The sequence below is a fragment of the Gracilinanus agilis genome, chromosome X (assembly GCF_016433145.1).
Source record: "Gracilinanus agilis isolate LMUSP501 chromosome X, AgileGrace, whole genome shotgun sequence".
Lineage (NCBI taxonomy): Eukaryota > Metazoa > Chordata > Mammalia > Didelphimorphia > Didelphidae > Gracilinanus > Gracilinanus agilis.
This window is the reverse complement of record NC_058136.1, coordinates 31,326,780-31,352,499: the sequence shown is the minus strand read 5'-3', so window position 1 is coordinate 31,352,499 and position 25,720 is coordinate 31,326,780. Positions and strand designations below refer to the sequence as shown.

General features: G+C 40.1%; 1 protein-coding gene across 1 annotated transcript in view; it reads right to left on the bottom strand.

Annotated features, from left to right (window-relative positions):
* Positions 1 to 25,720, bottom strand: part of LOC123253861 (myotubularin-related protein 1) — a 47,200-nt gene that overhangs the window by 5,278 nt on the left and 16,202 nt on the right. The window contains exons 9-12 of the mRNA XM_044682982.1: positions 24,558 to 24,764; positions 23,925 to 24,017; positions 20,532 to 20,645; positions 6,986 to 7,162 (exon numbers count right to left, since the gene is read on the bottom strand). Of these exons, the coding sequence (XP_044538917.1) occupies positions 6,986 to 7,162; positions 20,532 to 20,645; positions 23,925 to 24,017; positions 24,558 to 24,764 (591 nt within the window). The remainder of the gene's footprint in view (positions 1 to 6,985; positions 7,163 to 20,531; positions 20,646 to 23,924; positions 24,018 to 24,557; positions 24,765 to 25,720) is intronic.

Genomic DNA, 25,720 nt, shown 5'->3' with positions numbered 1-25,720 from the left:
CACCACCCACCCCCCGCCTCCCGGCCACACACACACTTTTGAGGGGAACCATAACAACTCAAAGGCAATGGAGAAGTTGGGATATAATTGACATCAATGGAAGAATGTCACAGCCAAGAAATTGTAATTTTATTTAATTATCTGCTTTCAACATCTAAGTATCAGAAATCTCTGAGAGCCAATAACTAGGGTGATTTCTCATTATATAGGGCAAATGTCATCATTTCATACCTTCATTACTGTATGTGAACATGTAGTTTTCACTTTTTTCAACATAAAGTTGGCTACGGCTTTGTGTAAGTTTCTAAAATAAACTCGTTTGAAGATATATGTCCATGTATCTCGTTGACTTAACTTTGGGTGTGTGTGTGACGTGTGTGTGCATGCATATGCGAAAACTTTGAGAAATTCATGTCCATTCTACTTCTATACTTCCTGGGTGTCTTAATAGATTTTACTATAGAATACTTCTGGCTCTGTCAACAGTGACTCATTTCAGCAAATTAATCCCATCCCCAATGGGAATACAACTCTGGCTACATCCTAAGGGACAAAAACTGCACCTGGGATTTCACTAGGTAGGACACTCTTCTTACTGTATCTGCAGTTTCTAGTTAAAGTGACTTCCTCTGGGTCCCACAGCCACTACATGGCAGAGATGGGAAATGAACTCGGGTCTTCCTGGCTTTGAGGCTATACATACAGTAATACCAAAATACAGACAGTGGGATACTTGGAATTTTTTCATACAATTGTATAGCCATCAAAAATATTTCAGGAAAAAACCCCAAACAAACCTAGAAAGCTTTGAGACTCTTAAAACTGAAAAATCGGTGCTGTTTGCATTTGCATGTTGCTTATAATTCATTTCTCGGAATAACCAAATTTCAGAGCTGGAAGGGAATCAGTGGCCATACAATTCAACTCATCCCAGACTGAGAATCCTTAGTCACAAAGAAGTGGCTACCCAACATGTGTTGAAAAATTTCCCGCTGGGGCAGTTCCACTATATCCTTCCCCTCAGTCCCCAAGGGCTCCCCCAATTCTACTTCTGGACCACTGTGATTGCTAGGAAGCTTTCCTTTGATCATGCCAACATATACCTTTCTGCAAGTTCCACCCACTATTTCTCCTTCTATTCTCTGGGGGCCAAAAAGAACAAACAGAATCCCTTTCACACGGAGACTCTACAAGAGTTTGAAAAAACCCTATCACTATCCTTCTGAATCTTCTCTTTCTCCCGGCTATCTCCAATTTTTTCATCTGCCCCTCCGAAGACACGATATCAAGGCCATTGGCCACGAGGTCTGTGTACCAGTGCCAGGGTACCTTTCTTACTTTCTGCTTCGTCCAGATATGACTGTCAACTTGAGATATCACCAAAAAAGAACTTTTAAGGGGAGGCACAAGTCACTGTCTTTCATTGGAATGTATTCAAGGACAATTATTCTCATAAAGCTCACTTAATGTTTTTCTATCAGTTTCTATCATATCTGTTTTAACTATAGAAACCACAGACCACAAAAGAGTCACTATTCTGAAGTCACCATTTCATTTAGATTACGTAGATGGTTGAATAGTTTCTAGTATGATTTAAAAAGACCATGTTTTTCGCCACAGCTCCTTTGCCATCAGAGAGGGAACCCATCAAAATGACTTCTCCAATTCAAAGGCATTTTGTTCAGTTAAGTTTCAAATTCCATCCTTGATCTTTGAAAGAGATATTATTGAAATTACCAACTCGGAGCAAGTGAAGTTCACGAAATGCTCAATGATAATGGCTTTAAAGCCATGAAAAGAAGGGAACTAGAGCTGTTACCCCCCCTCCCCCGCGATTGTTTCCTCCTATTAATGCACGGCTGTTGTTCAGTTATTTTTCTGAGTCTTCATGACACCATTTGGAGCTTTCTTGGCAAAGATACTAGAGTGATTTGCCATTTCCTTTTCTAGCTCATTTTATTGTTGAGGAAACTGAGTCAAACTGGGCAAAGTGACTTGGCCAGAGTCGCAAAGCTAGTGTCTGAGGCCAGATTTGAATTCAGAAAGATGAATCTTCTTGAATCCAGGCCCAGGTCTCTAACTGGTAAATACTGCAGTGTCCACCAAGCTGCCCCCTATGTATGCATAGAGCACTTTATTGGAAGTTCTACTACTGAGCTGATCACATACTGTCTTATAATTATTTGAATGCGCTTTGTAAAAATAAAATATTTTTATTCCAAATATTTAGCACAATGTTTAGCACACAGTAGGCACACAATGAAGCTGGATGCCTGTTGCCTGCCCTGCTAGACTTGCAAGCTCCTGGAGGGCAGAAAAAATATACCTTTTGTTCTCCAAAGGGTCTAGCAAAGTGCTTTACACATACTAGAGACATTCAAAAATTAAATATCTGTTGAATAAAGGAGTGATTGTAACCTTTGACAAGTCAGGCATATGTGCTCCAAGGACCTTTCCAGCTCTATGATTCTATTAATTTGTATTCTAGCACTCCATGGTTTCTCCAAAAGTCTGAGTTCAGTTTCAGGTTATTAAAGGTGAAACATGCACTAAGCCTTCTGGGACACCCTGTAGGTAAAACAATCTCATCTCGGCTCCCTCTTATACGGTACCTAACCTTTAAGCACACAACCATTTTCATCACCAGAACTTCGAAGTGGAGTTCTCATATACATGATGGCTCAAGTTCAGAACCAGTTAATGGTAACATTAGCTGACTCATCTCTAAAAAACTGTCTAGCGTGACTAAGTACTGTCCCATTCATAAACACAGAGGACACGGCTAGGTAAAGTGAACTTACATGTCCTAGAAGCAGAACAGTTCTATATGCAATAGAAAATGAAATAGTTAAGTATAAGACACAAGAAAAAAGGGAGAAGTGGGTGTATGATGACGGGCTTTGACTACTCTCAGATAAAGCCTATGCAAAAAACAAACTAACTCCCCTTCCCCCCCCCCCCCCCAACCCAGGTTGATGTTTAATCTATTAAGCGACTCTATGAATAAAGCCACCCAGGGGCAGCTGGGTGGCTCAGTGGATTGAGAGCCAGGCCTAGAGACTGGAGGTCCTAGGTTCAAGTCCGGCCTCGGACATTTCCAGCTGTGTGACCTTGGGCAAGTCACTTGACTCCTACCGCCCACCCTTACCACTCCTGGGCCAAGGACGGTCCCTAGCCCGGATGAAAAAGGAGGAGGGTTGGGCGTGGGGCTAGCAACCCCACCCTGTAAAAACTACATCTGCTAAAGAAACTGCAACCTAAAGTAGGGGCAGCTGGGCTAGCTCAGTGGAGTGAGAGCCAGGCCTAGAGACGGGAGGTCCTAGGTTCAAACCCGGCCTCAGACACTTCCCAGCTGGGTGACCCTGAGCGACCGCGTGACCCATTGCCTACTGGTTGTGGCCCTATGCTCCTAGAATGGAGTCCCAGGATAAAAAAAAAAAAATGAATAAAGTACTCTGCTAGGCACAAGGGACAGAAAAGATCATCATCAATCCCTACTGTTATCGTGTGGACACGCTGTAGCTGATAGGAAACGACTTTTGCCTGAAGAGCTTAAGAAGCCATTTCTGAACACATGTGGTCTTAGCTGTTAGGAAGTCTTTCCTGTTCTCAAATTGAAACCGGCCTCTTCACAACTTTTATCCTTTGCTCTTACTCCTGTCTTATGGAGCAAAGTAGAAGTCTAACCCTTCTTCCGCATGGGGGCCCTCCAGTACTTGAACAAAGCCATCATTCTCCCTCCCTCTTTCCCCACGCCATCTCTTCTACCGGCTGGACATCTTCGAGTCCTTCAATTGACCTCTTACAGGATGAACTTGAAGCCCTTTGCCGTTCTCTTTGTGAAGGCTCTCCAGCTTATCAATGTCCTTGTGAAGATGTGACACCCATAACTGAACACAATCCTTCATATGTGGTCTAACTAGGTAACTTACACGCAACCGGTTAAGAGTATAGCTATTCAGTGCAACAACTAGATCCCCTGTAATTGCTGCCTCCAGGCTATTACATTTTACTTTTGCAATAGAACTGAATACTAAAATATGCCAAATGTAGTCATAGAGAACGTTAAATAAGAATGATTGTAGCTATTTCCAATTCAAGTCAGAAAATAACCGTTAAGTATCCAGGCTCAGATTCTACTCTTAGCAAAAGACTCTATCTGCAGCCTAAGGACTAGCTTAGCTGAGCGAGGAGAGGATCACTGCCAGTAGGCAGGCGATCTGGGGATGAAAGAAACAAAATGGCCCTTAGCCTTGTGATGCCCCCTTCTTCCTCAGGAACATTAGGGAAAAGGTGCTAAAAATCATACAGCTTTTAGACCATCCCTAGACATGAATTTAGCTACTGGTATTCAATGTGAAACCTTATCCAAAGACCAAAGAACTAACATACCACTATAGGAACCGAAACACATCAAAAGGGACAACATAAATGAAAGCAGAAGAGGTAAGGAAGATGCACTTAAATAGAAGAACGGGTCCTAGTTTCTTGGAGAGGCAAATAAAAGTTGATGGGAGTTCATGTCATCATGTATATAAAAGCAACAACAAACATTTCCAAGGACTCTGTGTCAGGTTATCTTCCAGTGGCTCATAAGTATAAGCAAAAAGACTGCCATGAAGATAACTGTTACAGAGGATGAAGAAATGGAGAAATTATCTGGAGAACTCAATGGGAACCTCCAAATTCTTGGCCAACATATACTTAATACTCAGTGACTTCAGTGCAAAGGAGAGCTTATGGGATGATCGTGAAAGTATGGGTCAAGAGACTTGAGTGTTCTGAAAATATCACTGATGTTATTACTACCCTCAAAAGGGCAATTAATAGGGCAGAAGTAGCGACTAACCTCTATGTCTACTTTCTCACAGCTGAGAATAATTTATCCAGGTATGCCAGGGTACCCACGGCATTACTGAACAAAATATGAGAAAAGAACAGGAAGAATTTCACAAATACTCTCCCTATAGTAAATCAGATCTTTGCAGTCACACAACTGACTGAAAGATCAAGAGTACAAAATCCTACCCTAACCCTTAAAAGAAAATTTTTTTAAAGCATTTGATTCAGTAGCTTAAAATGCAGTCTTAAAACATTACAGTATCTTTCACATATAGGGAAAGAGAACTGAAGTTTCCTCGTTGGCTCCAACAGAGATAACTTTGATGATCTTCTGATTATTAATATAAAGTAAAGTACAAAACAATGCTCGAATGTAACTGCTACTGTCAAAGGAAGATGTCAAACATAAAGTCTAAACGGCAGAAGGATTCCCTACTGATAGGGAGGTTTTCTCTTAGCAGGTAATGCTGGTTGTAATAAGCCCTAGAATATCACCTCCCAAATAAGATTCACAATTACTCAAAATAATTGGACCCTGGGGCAGCTGGGTAGCTCAGTGGAGTGAGAGTCAGGCCTAGAGACAGGAGGTCCTAGGTTCAAACCCGGCCTCAGCCACTTCCCAGCTGTGTGACCCTGGGCAAGTCACTTGACCCCCATTGCCCACCCTTACCACTCTTCCACCTATGAAACAATGCACCGAAGTACAAGGGTTTAAAAAAGAAAAAAAAAATAATAATTGGACCCATATGCTGAGGAAAAATCAAGAATTCCTGCTGTCCAAACAATGATATGCAGTTGCATAGGCAATCTTTAGTGATGGTCTATCATTCATTTATCTTGGAGAAACACTACAGATCGCCAATTAAGTGGGCCCAGAAGTGAAGAGGTAGAAAGAGAATGGGCTGAATTCCAATCAGGAAACTGATCCTTCTATAAATAAACACTTATCATTAGACACCAATATTCCTGTGGTAATGCTGCAGATCTGCCAATAATGGGGTACCACAGTTCTTAAAGAAAAAAATCAAAGTTTTGGGTCACCCAGTAGACAATAGAAACATCCATGGAGAGAGTAATTAGATTGGGTAGAATTACATATATCAGATGGGTTAAATTAGCTTGTTTATAGAGACAATGGTAATAGAAATCCAATCTTGCGATCCTCTTGTTCCTACGCACACATAAAAATAAAAGCGAGAAGAACAAACAGGACGTATGTCTTAGCATGGGAATGGATTGTAGAAGGGCATCAGGAACCCAGGGAGGTAGCAAATAAAATGGGAAATGGACATACTGAGCTGGCTGTACTTGTCCTTATCCCTGAGTTGACCATTATCTAATTCATCTGTTACCGTAGGGCAAATATTAAGTGTATAAAGGGAATGGCCATCTTTCAGTATTGCTTTTTTCTTTTTTTTTTTAAACTTTTAACTTCTGTCTTAGAATCAATGCTGTGAATTGGTTCCAAGATAGAAGAGAAGTAAGGGCTAGGCAACAGGGTTAAGTGACCTACAGAGGGTCACACGGCTAGGAAGTGTCTGAGGCCAGAACTTTCAGTATTTCTGAAAGGCAAGTACTTGTTTCATGAATCACACATCTATTGCCAAATTTATAATTATTTATAGAGATGTTTCCAATATAGTTGTTTCTTTTTAGGATGTCCTCTGTATTCAGACATGCATACCTGAGGTATTCAAATGCTTTGTGTATTGTTCTCTTTCCACCCTTCGCCTTTTCTAATGGACATCATTATGTAAAGCAGGGCAACCAAGGTTCAACCGTAATACAGAGTGATGAATACATGTTCTATGCCACTTCATGTAGGAAGAGAAGGCTTGGATGAGATAAATGAGCGGTTAGAAAACAGCAAAGATTGGTAAACTACTGAAGAACAATACACTCACCAGTATTGGAGGAAAAAACAATAACAACAACATTGGGATTACTAGCTCAAAGTGTGAATTGGTACAGATTAGGAAATGCTTTGTCAAGATCGATGAAACAAATAAAAGATCATTCAGAAATAAGAGAAGAGATGCAGATTTTCACCATCATTACATGTCAATATTTATCATACAAAATCTTTTATGATACTATTTTTACTGGAAAGCAAAAGAGATGACCAATAAAAACACCCAAATACCTGAGGTCTCATTCGTGGATTCCATCGGACATAATAGTTTACCCACAATTCCAAATGATTCAGACTAGCGACAGGATATAAAACATGGTTTTCATAATTCACATAGAAGGGATTAGAAAACTCATCCAGTTGGCTGTTGATATAAGACCATAAAGATATTGTTTTTGTATTCACACCCTAGAAAGATAAAAGGAAAATTTCAATTTCTCTTCAACATTTTCATGATATGCACAAGAATTATTCTTGTTTTATTGAATAAAACTATGAAATAAATGAACACATCTAATAATGGTATAACAGTTCAAGAACATGGAACATAGGAATACAAAGATATTTATATCCCAAGACTTCCAAGAACTTACATTTTAATGGGGAAAGTGGAAAGTAGAACAAGGCATAAACAATAAGGAAATAATTTAAAGGGCGAGGAAGGAAGGGATGAGGTGAAATGAAATCATATAGGAGGTAGTACCTGAATTGAGCTAGGGGGACCCTGGTGGCCATCTAGTCCAACCCATACTCAAAGGAATTCTCACTATTACATATTTGACAAGTGATAATTCAGGTTCTGCTTGAAGACTTTCGATGTGGTGGATGGAACCCACTATACATCCCAATGTACTTTTGGGCTAAATCTAATTGTTAGAAATTCCCTCCCTGAGATCAAGCTCAAGTCTTCCTCTTTGCAACTTCCATCCATCACTCGTGGTTCTGTTCTCTGGAACCAAATGGAACAATTCTAATCTTTTTCAGCATGACAGTCTTTCAGGTACTTGAATGAAACTATCATGTGCCCCTGAGTTGTTTCTTTTCTGGGCTAAAGATCCCTCCCCCCTCCATTTTTTTCAACCATTTCTTATGTGTTTCAATCATCTTATATGGTCTTCTCTGAACATTCTCTGCCATTTCCTTCCTCAACCATACAATCCTTAGAGGCAAAGCAGAGAGAGGCTTTATCACCTCCTTATGCCTGGAAGCTATGCTTCTCTTACCGGAGCCCAAGCTCATGATTCGCTTTTATGGCGACCACAATGAACTGCTTACTTATAGTGAGACTGCAAGGAGGGAAGGAGAGAATCTAAATCATAAAATATCAGAAAACAATTGCCAAAAATTGTTACTACATATAATTGAAAAAGGAAAAAGAAAAAAAAAGAACCACACCTTATCTTAGTAATGTGCAAAAGAGTCAGCAATGGACTTAGAAAGATGGCAGTATAGTTATTCCCACAAAACTCTCTAACCTAACAAATACAAAAGAAGCCAATCTATATTAAGGATGAATACGTAAGAGGATGGAAACACTACTTATGTAAAAAGTTCACTTGGTTAAAGCCAAGTGAAATAACACTGGAAAACTCGATTGGTTGAAATTCCCATTTTTCCTCCCACCCACGACAAACCATAGGCACCAAGAACAACCAGAAGAAACAACTTCACATATTTGTGTTGGAGTACCAACTGGGGCTTCTCTTATTTGAGCCCTTCCATATCAGAGATCTTTGACTGAGCTATGGAGGTCTAACAATTCAAGAAAATCATCTAGAATTATGTGGGAAAAGAGATATCTTTTGACTCAGCCACCCCAATATTAGGCATATATTCCAGGCAAGTCAAAGGTGCAAAATATGCTACAGTATTCATAGCGGTGCTCTTTGTGCTAGGAAAGAACTGGAAACAAAGTGATATCAATGGATGAATGCCTAAAAAATAGCTATGGCACATGGAGGAAATGGAATGACTGTGCAGCAAAAAATTAGAAATATTAAAAAAAAAACACCTCTCAGTACTTTCCATAGCTATCGCTAACCGTGTCACTCTCACATTGATTTTCTTGAACCTGTGACTGGTTATAGGGAGGAAAAAGGAGAAGGTAAAGTGGAATTTTTGTGAAATTGTACATCTGAGTAACTAAAGGTAGAGATGTCCTCAAATGAAAAAGGGAAGAGGGAAGAGAGGTAGAGGGATGGGAGATGATGAATTCCATTTTGTACATATTGAATTTGAGAAACATCCACAGATCTAGGTCTTAGGGTTTATGGATGAAGAGCTGAGCAGGACTGAAACAACTGAACAACAATAAATATCTGTCTCCAGTCTTTCCCTTCTCTAACCCATCCTCTGTGCAACTATCAGAGTGCAACCATATCACTCTCTTGCTCAACAACTTTCAGGGATTCCCTACTACTGCTAGTATAAAAGCCTCCGAATGCATTTTCCAGCCTTCCAGGATCTGGCTCACGCCTTTACTGAGCGTGACTCTCCTTCACTTCACATTTATTTCCATCAGAGTGGACTACTAACTGGCCCTTGAACTTAGCAGGTTAAGTATGTTCCCTCCTCTCTTCCACCTTTCAGACTGCTCGTATTCTTTCAAGGATTAGTTTAGCCTCCCCTCGTTCTCCTTTCTCCTCAACTGTCCCCGGAGTACTTGCTGCTGCTTTGTCTGTCCTCTTTTGTCCTATCCCAAGTGACATTGCATTGCACCCACTTGGGTACACAAGTAAGTAGTGCAGTGGAGCCGACCGACTAAAGCAACTTGCCATATAAAGCAGAGATCAAGGACAAAAGACTTCCAAAAGTATTGAGAAGGAAAAATACAAAGTCAAAGAAATAATTTCGGCGGATTATTTGAGGCTGACAAATTGGCCATTTATGGGACAAAGAAGAGCATTTTGCTCCGAACTTTTCACTTTTTGGCATTTCTTTAGGAAAGAATATATTTAATATCAAAACAGCAAACATAAACCCATTCATTTCATGTCTCGGAATTTCAGTTCCGCTATAGCTTCATCTCTAGAGGACCGATTCCTCTTTCGGCCTATCTACTTCTTGTACAGTGATAGCATAAATTATACTTCTAAGGAGACAGGCCAGTTTTGAAAACCAGTTCAGTAACCATGAAAGTAGTAAATAAACATGCAGCTCCACCTAGTGGGACGTCTGAGTATTTGTGGCTTTTTTTTTTTTTTTTTTTTTTTTTTTTTTTAGAGAATCTGCAGGGCTGTCTGTCTAAGTTACACACACTAAGTGCTACAGCTTTACTCAGGGCATAATTCAGGGTAAGATGAACCCATCTTAGATCTTGCATAAAGGGCTTTAGTTATTAGAACACCAAAAAAACTGTTACAGGGAGCTTGACCTATAAGACTGTTTATTCCACAGTATTAGACAATGCTTTGGATTTATCCAAAGGAAAAATTGGAAATGGGCCATTAGAATTATCAAAGACAGAGAGACAGTGAGGTGGCTCAGTGACTGGGAATCAGACATGGAAACAGGAGGTCCTGGGTTCAAATTTGACCACAGATAATTCTTAGCCGTATGATCCTGGCCAAGTCACTTGACCCCTATTGCCTAGCCCTCACTGCTCTTCTGCCTTGGAACCAATACTTAGTATTGATTCTAAGACAGAAGGCAAGGGTTAAAAAAAAAGTATCGAAGACATGATGACTACTCTTTCACTCTCAAAATTTAAAGTTCAACAAAATTCTCATTACGAATACTCACAAAATCATAGATTCTCACAGGATGCTCAGTTCCAACCATACTTTAACATGTATCCATTATACAGTACACCCAGCTACCGGAGTCAGAGGGTCTGTGATCAAATTGAACCTTCATGTGTCTCAATTTCTTCATCTATAAAATGACCAGCTTAGACTAGATGGGCTCTGAGGGCACAGCTTTGGATCTTGGACCCTATGACCACCTGCATAATCATCAAATTTATTTGAAGTTCTCTAGTAAGAAGGTACTTTTATTTCTTTTTTTTTATTCAGATATTTTATTTTCCTAATTACATGTAATGATAATTTTCAACTTATGTTTTCCAGAATTGTAAGATCCAAACTGTCTCCTTCCCTCCTCTTACTGTGTAAATGGAACCAGCTCAACCCCATCCACTGTTTAGACTCTAGCCACCAGAAATGTCACCCAACTTAGAATTAAGTGGGGAGGGGGGAGGTCTGTTTCCCACTCATGATAGTAACAAATCAAAAACAAGGGACTGCCCTTTGGGCAGTCCAAAACAGTGATGAGGCTGCCATTTGTCCACTTGAAATTGGAGATGGATGCAGGAAGTGACAAAAGATGCTATCTTTTAAATATGATGGTAACTTCCTGTGGAGGGAGTTGACACTTTGAACTTGGTATAGAAGGATCTCTGGTGAGACCTCAGACGGCTTCCCTTTGAATAGTCATGTGGGAAAGTCAGGCTGACTCTTTTTCTCTTCCCTTGGCATTTCTGGAGACTCTATCCTCAAAGAGGCCTCTCTTTTTAGAGGAGGCCTTGTAGCTAGAAGCCTTGTCAAATTCACTTCTGTGCCCCTCTGCTGGGGCCTCTAAATTCTTACCTGGTTCGGGCCTCTGGTCCAGGCCAGAGTTTCTCTCTCTCAATTTCCCTACCTTCAACCTTCCTAATTGTAAATAAACCACCATAAAAGTCATGCTGACTTGCGCCTATTTTATTTTGAAATTGAGTCAATCGATTTTTGGCGACCACACCTTAAGTATCTAGTCTCCCCTCTTACATTACCCAGAGATGGTAAGCAATGTGAATTGGGCCATCATGCAAAACACACACTTCCATATTGGTCACTGTTGTAAGAGCACAGCCATACAAAGCCAAAACCCCCAAATAAAACTGTAAATACACCAATGCAAAAGATAGTCAGTTTTGACCTGCCTCCATCTGACTCCAATGGTTCTTTCTTTGGAAAGTGGATAGCCTTCCCCATCATAAGCCTTTCAGAATTGTCCCAGATGATTGCATTGTTGAGTAGCCAAGTTTTCACAGTTGAACATTGGACAATATTGCTGTTACTGTGTACAATATTGTCCTGGTTCTGCTTATTTTGCTCTGTGTCAGTTCATGCAGATCTTCCCAGCCTTTTCTGAAATCATCCTGCTCATCATTTCTTATAGCACAATAGAATTCCATCTCCAACATGTACCACAATTTGTTCAGCCATTCCCCAATGGAGGGACATCCCCTCAATTCCTAATTCTTTCCACCACAAAAAGAGCTGCTATAAAGATTTTTGTAAGTCCTTTCTCCTTTTTTCTTATTATCTCTCTGGGATACAAAACCAGTAGATATAACAGGGATCAAAGGGTATGCACAGTTTTATAGCCCTTTGGGCATAGCAAAGAAGTACTTTTTACTTCTGGAAACAGCCTGTGTTCCTTTTGGATAGGTTTAAAAGATTTTCTTTAAAGCAGGCCTACATCTGCTCCTGACCAAGTGTTTTGTAAAAGCCACTCCTGCCAATGGATAAGTAGTCAAAGGATACAAACAGTTATCTAGAGCAGAGGCGTCAAACTTGAAGAGCAGATCCGAACCATATTAATGTTGGGCGAATGGTTAACCAAAGAAAGAAAAATACGGGACAACTGAAATAATGTTGACTTGGGTTTTATTAAAATCAATTTGCAGCCACAGAGATCCATTTCTATTTAAGTTTGATACCACTAATGTGAAGAAATTGCAAACTATTCGCAACCATATGAAATATTGCTCTAAAGCACTAATAATGAGACAATATGCAAATCAAAACAATTCTAAGGTTTCACCTCACACTGAGCACATGAACAAATATGACAAAAGATGGAAAAAGTCAATAGGGGAAGGTTTGTGCAAAGATAAACTGTTGGAACAACTCTCCCGTGTCAGCCTGGCACGTGGGCTAATACTTTGCCGATGCTGATCTAGAATAATGCTAAGAAAGTAAGAAAAATGTATTTTTTGACTCAGAGATTCTATGGTAGGCATATATCACCAAGTAAGACAAAGACAAATAAGAGTCCTATGTATATCAGTTTATTTATTTTTTACCAATTACATCCCATATATATCAAAATAATTATAGCAACATGTGTTGTAAGAGCAAAAAACTGGGGGGCGGGATGGCTAAACAAATTGTGATAGAGGAATGTGATGGGATATTACTGCCCCGTAATAAATGATGAATGTGAAAAATGTATACCAAATATATATGGTGAAACTTATGTAAATGAGTACAATGCAAACTGAACCAAGAAAATAACATTTACAATGACTACAATGATGTAAATTAAAAGAATAAAAAAATTCCTGAATGCAGTGCAATTAAAATAAGCAAGTTTGGCAGTAAAGATGAGATGACAATGTACCTCCTTCTTTCTTTTTGGAGGTGAAACAAAGCAAATATTTCTGACTTAATTAATGAACTGCTTGTTTTTTAACTCTACTTTTTGTTATTCAGGGATGGGGGAGGCTCTATTTGGAAAACGAAGTGAGGGAAAAAAATATGATTAATAAACTCTTTTTTTTTTTTTTAAATAAATCTATCACTGACGGCCTTCTACTATCCAGAGTATAAAATGTGAACTTCTTAGCCAGGCAATTAAGATCCTCAAAAACCTGGCTTTAAACTCACTTTCCTGCCTCCTATTATTACTCCCCTTCATACATACTATGTTTTGATCAGTTTAGAGCAGGGGTCAGCAACCTTTTTGGCCGTGAGAGCCATAAACGCCACATTTTTTAAAATGTCATTTCGTGAGAGCCGTACAGTGCTCACAGTGCCGCTCCTGTAACAGCGCCTGAAAAAAATGGACTTTATGGCTCCTGCAGAAAGAGCCGTATCTGGCCCTCAAAAGAGCCAGATATGGCTCAAGAGCCATACGTTGCCGACCCCTGGTTTAGACTAATTTTATTTCCACACTCCACACGAGCTCTCCCTCATGTCTGAATTCATTCCCTTCCTTATCTTCTTTCTTGGGCTAGTTCGGGTATCACCTACTCTGTGAAGCCTTTACTACCTCTCCCCCCAAAGTGGCTAATTTTTTTCCCCTTCAAATTGTCTTACAGGAAGACTTAGAGATTCTGACAGAATCTAAGCCCCTCAAGGGCATTAATTGTTTCATTTTTGTCTTTACTAATAGCCAGCATTTTCACAGTGTTTTAGGTTTGGAAGGCACTTTAAAATATTGCATTTTTTTCTTCACAACTCTGGAAGGTAAGTACTATTATTAGCCCCATTTTACAATTAGGAAACTGAGGCAGATAGAGATCAAATGACTTGGCTAGGACCACAGAGTTTTAGCAAGTACTTGAGTCTGGATTTGAACTTTTGTCTTCCTGACTCCAGGTCCAGCACTTTAACCACTGTGTTACCTAGTAGCCTTTGTAGCTTGCAGAGAATATCTCAACTGCTGAGGTCATAGATCCACTGAAACATTAGGGGTCCAAGCTGGCCAGCCTTCATTCCCCCTTGGGCTTTCTTTCTAACTTTCTAGCCTTTGCCATCATGCCTCAGTAGCCGACTTGCCCTGGATCTTCCTACCGTGCTAGTGCTTCTCTAACCCTGGAATAGCTTGGCCATGCCAATCCTTCTCCCCCCATTGGCAAATCACTCCTGAGGCCTCCATTCTGGGCATGGGTATACGCTGGCCGACTTTTATTCTCCTGGCTCAGCCTCTGATTTAACAGATTCTGACACTCCAGTTCTCCACAGTTTTCAATTTCCTTTTGGGTTATCTTTTCCCATTAGAACGCAAGCCCTTTTGAGGACAGGGGCTGTCTTTAGTTTTGCTTGTATTTGTATTCGCACCACTTAGTACAAGTGCTTGTATCTTGCCTTGCCATTAGAATACCCCTCGTGCTCAGCAGGATGCCCTCTAGAAAACAGGTACCTAATAAGTGTTCACTGAAATGGATTCACTCACTACTCCTCGTTCTGCCTTCAGGGGCCAAACAAAACAAGTCTCATTTAAACCCTAGTCTTTTTCCACATGAGACAGCCCTTTAGATGCTTGAGGATAGCTAGCGTGTTCCTCTGGAGTCTTCTCAACTGCTTCAGCTAATCTTCTTATGTGATGATTTTGAAGCTTCCCACTATTGTAGGAGTGAATCTTGGGGTGGTTCTCAGTTTATCAATGTCTTTCCTAAAATGTGGCAACCAAAGCTGAATCCAGCGTCCTGATGAGGTGATAGGGCAGTGGGAAAATCACTTCTCTCACCACGTGATCACCAAATTTCTTAAAGTAGTGCATACCTCCTCTATAAGCTAGGAGGTAATCTTTGAGAGATGCTATAACACCAAGAAGTCAACCAATCCCCACACCACCTTGTGATTAAACAGGTCAGGGCCCTGACCTCCAGAGTCGATGGCCAGTCATTTCACCTTATTAGGACATGCCACAGCTTGTGTTCCACTCATGTGGCCTTTGAGAACCCAGGGTCACTTCCATGCAAGGCACTGGATGGCAAGTTTAATGGAAGCCTATGTGTATATGCATTAGTTAGACTTTTGTCTATGAAGATTGATCAAGGACCTTGAGGCAAAGTCCAGGGATACCCTACCGTCTCCTGCTCCTGCCCCCAATGATGCCATTCCAAAGGGCAAATTCCCAGTTAACTCGAGTTCCTCAACAAGAGTAATCTCAGATCAAAACTGGTAGCAGGCCACGCCATTCATAGGAGAGGGGGATCCAACTGAATAAAACGGAGTTTAACACTGCCCAAGCGTCTATCGTTTGCAGTGCATTAGGCACTGGGGACCGAAAGACACAAATGAAAAACTTCTTCTGCCTTCAAAGAACTCATATTGTGAAAGAATGTAGTAGAGGGAAAATGTGGATCTGTTAGCTCCACACAGAGCAGTTAGATATCTACAGAAAGAACAGTAATGGACGATCAGGGCAAGGCAAGACAGGTGTACCGGCTGCTGCTCTGTACCAGGTCTGCTTTTACCGAATGTCTGAGGGCACACACAAAGGTGGGAAACCATTCTAGAAATGCTCTGGTCAGAACTTGTATGTAAAAGGCCTAGCTGTAGCAGGTCCATATATGTCAGCACAATCAAGAGACACCTCACCTAGCTGCCTAGGGCTGATGAGTTTGGTCAGAAGTTAGGGTTAAAATGCTTCTGGAAAGGTTCTACTTGCAGAGCATATCAAGAGGAAGATAAGAGCCCCTCGAGTTTCTATTATTTTCAGAATCAGAGAATCTTAGAGTTGAAAGGAACTAGAAGACATCTGCTTCAACCCAGACCTAAAAATGAATTTCTCTGCAACGTGCCCACTAAGTGATCCAATACAGCTTCTGAAGCCCTCCAAGGCTGAGGAATTAACTTGCTACTTCCCAAAGGTGACCCGTTTTCCTTTGGGACAGTTCTGATCCTCAGGAAGTTCCTGTTTTTCATTTTTTCCTGATCTCAAACCTAACTCTGCCACTTTGCAACTTCTACTCCTTGCTCCTAGGTGTGTCCTCTGGGGTTAAAGAGAATAAGTGTAACCCCTCTTTCATAAAACAGCTCATCAAATACTTGAAGACAGCTGTCACGACACCCCAAGCCTTCTCTTCTCCAGGCGAAACATCCCCAACTAATTCCTCAATGGTACCATCTTTAGATTCTCCACTATCCTGATTATGTTTCTTTGGAGGTTTTCTAGCTTCCTACAATATGGCATCTGGACTCAAATACAACATATGCCTGACCAGGATGACCAAGCATAGTTAGAATATCGTCTAACAATGCCTACCAAGTTCCACACGCCTTTTACATGACTTGAGATTACATTAGTTTTCTTGGCTGATTCAACACAGCTGACCCAAGGTGAATTTGCTCTTTAGAAAGATTCCCCCTACTGGCGGTCTACAGAAATTCATGTGCAAACTCTCCCAATTCTTTCTGGGCTGAATTCTCCTGGAGAATTTGACTCTATCAATGGACTTATCCTTTCTCTGAACCTTTTGAAAATCTCTGCTCAACTCCAGGCTGCAGAGCAGCTTGTTCATGGCTTCCATGCTTTCCCTTTCTTTTTCCAAAGGAATAATTAGATGATGGGGTGTGTGGGTGGGTGTTGGGGGAATGGTATTTGAGTGACCATAGACAAGTATTTCCTGTACTAGAAGTCTAATATGCTCAGAAGTTATTGATCACTCTCTGACTAAAACAAAGAACATAACAATGAAATCATACAGTACACATTTTCTGACCTAATCTTGCTTCTTTCGTAGCCACTGTGGAAGTAGCTTTTCATAGAATGTGGAGGGAATGATTTATTGGACAAACCATTTCCCATACTTCATAGAATAAGTCAATAGAAAAATAAATGGGGTTGTTCCTTAAAATGATAAGTAGTATCTATTTAAAACCATCAGCAGGTATCATCTGCAATGGAGGCAAGTTAGAAGCCTTCCCAATAAGATGAGGAGTGAAGCAAGGATGCCCATGATCACCTCCATTATTTAATATAGTATTAGAGATGCTAGCAGTAGCAATTAGAGAAGAAAAAGAAATTGAAGGGATTAAAGTAGGCAATGAGGAACCTAAACTATCACTCTTTGCAGATGATATGATGGTCTACTTAGAGAATCCTAGAGAATTGACTAAAAGACTAGATGAAATAATTAACAACTTGAACAAAGTTGCAGGATACAAAATAAACCCACAAAAATCATCAGCATTTCCACAGTTTACAAACCAAGTCCAGCAGCAAGAGTTAGAAAGAGAAATTTCATTTAAAACAACTCTAAACAATATAAAATACTTGGGAATCTACTTGCCAAGGCAAACCCAGGATCATAAGAACATAATTACAAAACACTTTTCACACAAAGAAAGTCAGAACTAAACAACTGGGAAAATATTAATTGCTCACGGGTAAGCTGAGCTAATATAATAAAAATGATAATTCTACCTAAATGAAATTTATTTATTCAGTACCACACCTATCAAACTACCAAATAATTAACTAGAAAACAACACAATTCATCCGGAAGAACAAAAGGTCAAGAATATCAAAGGAACTAATGAAAAAAATTTGAAGGAACAATGCCTAGCATTACCAGATCTCACACTGTACTGGCTAAGAAATAGAATGATCAATGCAGTAGATTAGATACACAATATACAGGGGTAAATGATTTTAGCAACCTCGTGTTTGATAAACCCAAAGATCCCAGCTTTTGGAATGAGAACTCACTCTTTAACAAAAACTGCTGGGAAAACTGGAAAACAGTATGGCAGAAGTTAGGTATAAACAAATATATCACATCCTATACCAAGATAAAGTCAAAACAGCTATATAATTTAGATATAAAGAGTGAAGTCATAACTAAATTAGGGGAACACAGAATAGTTTACCTGGTAGATCTTTGGAAAAGGGAAAAATTTATGACCAAACAAGAGCTAGAAAATATTATAAGATGTAAAAAGAATAATTTTGACATATTACATTAGAAAGCTTTTGTATGAACAAAACTAATGTAAGCAAGGTTAGAAGGGAAACAACAAACTGGGAAAAAATTTTTTATAACAAATGCCTCTGATAAAGATCTAATTTCTCAAATTTATAGAGAACTAAGTCAAATTTATAAGAATAAAAGACATTCCCCAATTGACAAATGGTCAAAGGATATGAACAAGCAATTTTCAGATGAAGAAATTAATCAGTGCTCATATGAAAAACTGTTCTAAATCACTCTTGATTAGGGAAATGCAAATTAAAACAATGCTGAGATGCCACTTCACACCTATCAGATTGGCCCATAGGAAAGGAAAGAAGTAAATGTTGGAGGGGACGTGGCAAAATTGGGACATTAATGCGTTGCTGGTGGAATTGTGAATTGATCCAAACATTCTGGATGGCAATTTGGAACTATGCCCAAAGGGCTATAAAACTGTGCATACTCTTTGATCCAGTAATACCACTACTGGGTTTGTATCCCAAATAGATAAAAGAGGGAAAGGACCTACTTGTACAAAAATATTTATAGCAGCTTTTTTTTTTTTTTTTTTTTTTTTGGTAGAGGCAAAGAATTGGAAAATGGGGGAATGCCCATCAATTGGGGAATAGCTGAACAAATTGTGGTACATGTTGGTGATGGAATACTATTGTGCCATAAGGAATGATAAGCAAGATGATTTCAGAAAAAGCTGGAAAGATCTGCAGAGTGAAATAAGCAGAACTGGGAGAACATAGTACACAATAATAGCAATAAACTTGGCTACTCTCAGCAAAGCAATGACCTGAAACAATCCTGAAAGACTTATGATGGAGAATGTTACCTGCATTCTCCAGAGACAGAATGGATGGAGTAGTTTTTTAGATCAGGTTTTACTTTGGGGTTTTGGTTATATATGACTTTATTCTTATAACAATGACCAATATGGATGTGTGTTTTGCATGACAATAAAAAGAAAAAAAGAAAAAGAAATAGATATATCTTTATCTTTGAAATGTTTTAGATTTACTTGAACCTTTTATCATACTTTTATACTTTACCATGTAAAATGATGAAAAAGTTTTGCAAATCATTATTTTTAACATCATAATGAAATGTTTTCTGTAGAAAATAGAATTTAAGAGTAACCAAAACGAGATCAATTATCATATAAGCACTGTAACTTACTAGTGCGACAGAAATAATACCTCTTTTTTTCTATTAAAGAACTGAACTCTAAAGGCTCTGAACAAATATCCAAGATATTTACAGCTAATGATTAAATAATTCATTTGACATTTTTGCAGTGTATAAAAGTTTGATTGCAGAATATTTTATTTTGAAATCTATTGTTTAATTCATTAAAATGTTTTGTTCTGTGTCTTTCAGTCACGTCCAATTCTTAGTGACCCCCATTGGGTGTTTTCTTTGAAGAGGTACTGGAATGGTTTGCTATTTTCTTCTCCTGCTCATTTTATAGATGAGGAAAGTAAGTTAAGTAACAGCCAGGGTCACAGAGCTAGTACGTGTCTGAGGCCAGATTTGAATGCAGGAAGCTAAGTCTTCATGACCCAAGGCCTAATGCATTCATCCACTATACCACCTAGCTGCCTCTCACTTAAAATACTCATGTTGAATTATTCAGGAGTGATGTTCATTTAGCTTATGAAAATACCTACATCGTTTCCTTCTCCTACCCCCACATTGGGTTACTTTTCTGATTAGAAGATGATTAGAGAAGGGCGAGGAGCTGAAATGCAGCTCTGCAACAGTTTCTGCCACAGGTTTGATGGCAAAGAAGGTTAAACTATGGGCTGAAATGAGATTCTTAGATTACCCATGAATTTCTTTTATGTACCCTTCTGCTAAGTGCCGAGGAAATTCCCTTCAAAAGAAAAGAATAAGAGGGTAGCTGGGTGGTTCAGTGGATTAGGCCAGGCCTAGAGATGGGAGGTCCTGGGTTCAACTCTGGCCTCAGACACTTCCTAGCTGTGTGACTCCGGGGAAGTCACTTAACCCTTACTGTCTAGCCCTTACTGCTCTTCTGCCTTAGAAACAATATGTAGTGATTCCAAGGCAGAAGGTAACGGTTAAAAAAAAAAAATCATACAAGAGACCTTTATAGGTCATCTCACTCAAGGCTCCCTTTTGCCTGAGGCCCAGAGAAGGTAAAGTCTGTTATCCAGGGTCCAACAGAGAGTTAGTGAGAAACTCAGACTCAGAACCCAATTCTTTTGACTCCTAGACTAGTATTTGCCCCACTAAACCACTTGATTATAAAAACACCTGGATGAACATTATAAACATAAAACAAAATCAGGGCATATTTACCTCTTTTAACCGCTGCTGTTCACAGTTGCACAAAAAAGTCCCAAAAAGGCAACTGTAAAGGTGATCCAAGATAGTAATCAAGAACAGTTCATTGAATTCGAATGCTGAGGGAAACTTCAAAGACAAAGAAAAAGCTGGGTTAGATGTAAATAAAGCCCACAATGGAAAACACAGGGATCTCCACTCTAGAAAGGCTCAGCCATTAGCACCTGACCAAAGGTGAAGGGATTCTGAGGCCAGAAAAGAAAAGCCCTTTAGCCACCCAACTCTGTTGGCTTTTGACACTTTTAACAAAGAATTGGAAAGTAGGTGAGGACCTGCATCTGATAACTTTAACAGGGAAACATCTCAGTCAGTGCTGATGATAGAACAGGCTGGGAAGTGCCATCCTTGGCCAACCTGCTTCTGCTTGAAGTCATGGGCCAGGAAAGTGCTCTACAGGTTCCACACACCACTTCTTTTTGCCACGCTCACTTTGTATTATTGTCCTATGGGGGGAGCCGACTTCATTCTTAGGGCTCACAGCCACACTTGCCATGGCTTTCCTGCAGCCGAGAGTTAGCCTCAGTTCTGTCTTTGAACCGGCTGGCAAGCAGGGTCTTTGTGTTAACCAGACACTTGCAGGTCATGTAAGTTAGAGAAAGGACATCTCTGGTGGTCATTTCTTTTCCTCTCAGGCTCTGAATTGGCTCTCAGAGGTCATCTAGCCTGACCCGTATCCCAACAGGAATCCTCTCTCAACAGTATCCAGACAAGCGGCCCTCCAGCCTCAGCTCGAAGACATCCGATGACGGCATTCCGTGACCCGTATCAGCACACAAACCGTTATGCACAGCGGATACCAAAAAGTGGGATTTGGTACAGCAGAGGTGGGAGGGCCAGACTCTAGGCAGATCCCTAGCTCAAGGAGTGGCTGATGGAGAAACTTGTCCCTTATGGGGTTTTTGCAGGGCCCGCTGCCTTGCTTGGAGGCTTAAGTCCTGCTCTTTCAGGGACCCATAGCCTTTGGAAATGCACTTGTGTCTTTTCTGCAGTGTTACTTGCTGTGCAGGCATCTGGAGTTCAGTATATGCTACTCTGGAAACACCCTTTAGTGATATGAAGAAATAGTAGCTAACTAGAACCAGTCCAGAGTGTGAGGGAGGCCCAGCAACTTGTGATTGTTTCTTTGCTCTGCTCTCTTCACCTGACAACAGCTTTTGATATCTTTTCAAGGATTAAAGAAAAAGTCAGAAGTCTGTATGATATTGCATTTGCGCACATTAGTAAAGTTCTCTTAAACTATGGTGGAGAAAAGTGTTTCCCCGAAGCCTCTCCAAACCCTTTATGAAAAAGTGAAACCATGTGCATAGTTCTATGTTCAAGGTACCCTGCAATTCCTGATTCCATAGCAATTAACGTCAGAACAAACTAAGGCAGTGTGGCAGAGGACAGAGGGCTGGCCTGGGGTCAGGGAGACCTGGCTTCCAGTCCCTTCTCTGACACATCCTGCCGCGTGACCCTGGGCAAGTCACTGAACTTCTCAGGGCTCTAGGTAACTTTCCAAGACCCTAAGTTGCAGAGCAGGAGCTCTGACATCACAGGTCCAGAAAATCCATATTTTCTTTTTATTGTTAGTTTGCATCTTAACAAAATTAACTCACTTGAAATCATCTATTCAATTGCTAATTAAATATGTACATCCAATTGAAGAAGCAGATGCTACTCCTAACCATGCAGTGTCCCAAAAGTCTAGTGCAATTTTAAGCTTTAATAGCTCAAAATAGTTTTACTGAAAAGAAGCTTTAATAGCCTAAAACTGTACTAAGATTTCTGGGACATTTTGTATTTTCAGAGAGCTTCTGTGTTTAAAAACTAGTAAATGATGATTTAAAAAAAGGAATCCTAGTCTCATTGCAACTAAATTAAGGATAAATGAATGAGCGCAAAACCAACACAGTTCAGCTTCATAAATAAGCACTGGCCCAGATGCCCAGGGACTAAACAAACTAGAACAGAACTCTGGGCAAAAGCATCCAAGAAATTACATCTACATCAGTAGCTGATACCCTATCATTGTGGAATGTGGTGTTGACTGTCCAGAGACCTGAAATTGATTCCCAAACTTTGCTTATTTCAACGATTGCTTATGGAACTTTTTCGTAGATGTTCTTACATGTGTTCTTACACAAAGTATAATGGAGACATTTCTTCATCAATCAGAATAATGAATATGAATCAGTAGAACACAGTGGAACCTCGAAGGGCTACTGATACACATTAGACTATTTTCTACCACACTAAATGGTCCGAAGACTTATTAATGGGTACTTGGCTTGAAAAGTTTATGCCTTTTTACTGTCTCTTGTTGCTGTCATCCTGCCAGCCTGTTTTGCTTCCCACCTTCCTTCTCTTTACTCTTGCTATTATTCTAATACGTCATTTATAGGAGGTAAGCAGGGAAATCAGATAAATAAGTCTGTTAGAGTAGGATATAAAGGAAGAATAAATTGCTTGTGAGGGGAGCTTCTGTCTTATAAACGAAGGATAGGAAGTATGTAAAGTCGATTTTGCTTCCTCAGAAGACTATCTCTTTGCTTACTTCTGAGGTCTTGACCATATCAAATACAGAAAATTTAGGTTGCTGGATAAGTGAGTTTGTCCTGTACTTTTAGTTTTCCTGGAAATAATCTGGCAAAGGGATTTAGCCTCTGTACAAGCAGAGGTTTGGGTCCTCCTCTTAACTCAGGGCCCTAAAGAGGAATAGAAGACAGTTTGATAAGAGCAGAAGGGCTTGGGGATGTTACTGGTAAACTCATGCTGACCATTTACTCCAGTATTGCTTCTATGTAGGATAAACCCCAAAGAGGTCAAAATACAGGCAGAGAGGAGTCCTTTGTTCAAGAACTGGCAACAATGTGGAGGTCCCTCAACTGGGGAATGGCTGTTGAAACTGTGGCATGTGAACGTGATGAAGTATCGCATGCTTCTAGAAAGGATGAAGTTAAGAATTCAGAGAATCTTGGGGAGCCTTGTAAGTCAAGTTAGTCAAACCAGGAGAGCAGTTTACCCGAAAGCACAATGACATCAAGGAAAACAACTTAGAAAGCTAGAACACTGATCAAAGTTGTAAGCAATTATGGCTCTAAAAGAATGATGATAAAGCACATCTCCCACCACAACAGACTAGCAGTGCAGAGAAGGACACACATTCTCAGACACTGCTGTGTTGAAATACAATCAAATGAAGTGAAACAGGAAGAAAAGTCCAATCTTTGCATCAATGAACACATACAGACCCTCTTAATTCTACCTGGGAATACCACTGCAAATGTAACTCATCTTCAACCTTATTAGAAAATGTTCTCATCAAAAGACTAAACATATTTGCATTATATTTACTAAGTCTCTTACCTGTTTTGTCATTTGCCAAACACAATCAATAAACTGAAGAAATATAGGAGATCTATCAGCATCTGCATGGTTGTCATCACCGTGGCCAACTCTCTGAAAAAAATGAAAGGAAAAAAGGTATATATTTTAAGGTATAAAAGAAGTAACTGAGAATGTAGCTGTTACGACTTTTTTCTTATGGGCGGACTTTTCCAGTCCATTGTGTCCTCATTTTCTTTCACATAACTGAGGTTATTAAAATATGCATATGTCTGGCAAACTTACTGATTTTTAAGCCCGGCCACCTTTAGCTACACGGACCATCAACTGGCAGTTCATGACATAGCCACAAAACAACCATTTGGGAAACTTTAAAAAGCTGCTTCACTTCTCAGCAACACTGACAACATGGGTGAGACCCAAATCTCCCTGCTATTAACTAAAAGACAAAATGTCACCTTTGAGTGTATTCTGAAGGGATGTCCAGTGCAGACTAAGGGAGGTTTAGGGGTTAGCTCTCATTTGGGTGGGGACACAGGAGGATGTAAAAATATCCCATCAGGAATGCTAGGAATTCTGCATTTCATGGTATTCTAGTACAGTAACCCTTCCTAGTAGAGAACACAGCTAACTACGACAAGGATCCCAGCTTACCAATGCAAACCGGTGCCCAAAGCTTGTCCATTCTTTTTCTACAAGGGCTTCAAAGCCTTGAATGGTGCGATAATGGCTGTCCAACATAAGCATTGCCAGAGATGTGAGCTGTGCTGTGCGGTCCCAACCATCACTGCAGTGTATCACTACAGAAGTTTTTCCAGATTCTATTTTATCAGCAATTCTTACTGCTCCAGCCAGAAGCATCTTCAGAAAAGAAAGCAGATATTTTAAACCTTTTCAATAAAAAAAAGAAGTTTCATGTTCAGGTTAGTAGGAAAGTAGCTGGAGGCAGTTAGGTGGCTTAGCAGATTGAGAGCCAGGCCTAGAGACAGGAGGTCCTGGGTTCAAATACAAAGACATTTCTCAGCTGTGTGACCCTGGGCAAGTCACAACCCCCACTGCGTAGCCCTTATCGTTCTTCTGCCTTGAAACCAATACACAGTACTGATTCCACGATGGAAGATAAAGTTTTTTTAAAAAATTACTTAAAAAAAAAAAAAAGGAAAGCAGCTATTCCAATTCCAAACCTTCCCTTCATTTCTCAAACCATTTGTAGTACTATGCCCTTCTCCAATTCCTCTAAACAAGAGGACTTTACCTAATACTTCACTGCAAGAACTGAGTTGATCTGTTAGAGTTCCCTCTTCTAATTCCAGTCTTTAAATCACTTGGTCATCCATATTCCTCCTTTTCTCCATATTCTCTCATCTGTAAAATGGGCATAATAGTAGAACCTACTCTCACAGGGTTACTTTGAAGATCAAATAAGGGAAGGTAAAGTAAAGTAGCTAGGTGGCGAAGTGGAATGTCAGGCCTTGGGTCAGGAAGACTCATATTCCTAAGTTAAAATCCAGCCTCAGACATGTCTTGGGCAAGTCACTTAACCTTCTTTGTCTTAGTCTGCCCATCTGTAAAATGTACTGGTGAGAGAAGTGGCAAGCCACTCCAGTATCTCTGACAAGAAAACCCCAAATGGGGTCAAGGAGAGTCAGGACATGACTGAATGACAACAAAACGTAAAGCAAATCTTAAAACATTCAGTGTGAGCTGCTCCCTTTACTGTCATTCTCCTCGGCGATGCCAGCCTCTCTCCTTGGGTCCTTGAGCGGAACCTCTTCTACATTCTCTAAAGAATTTGACTCTTTGATCATCCCCCCTAA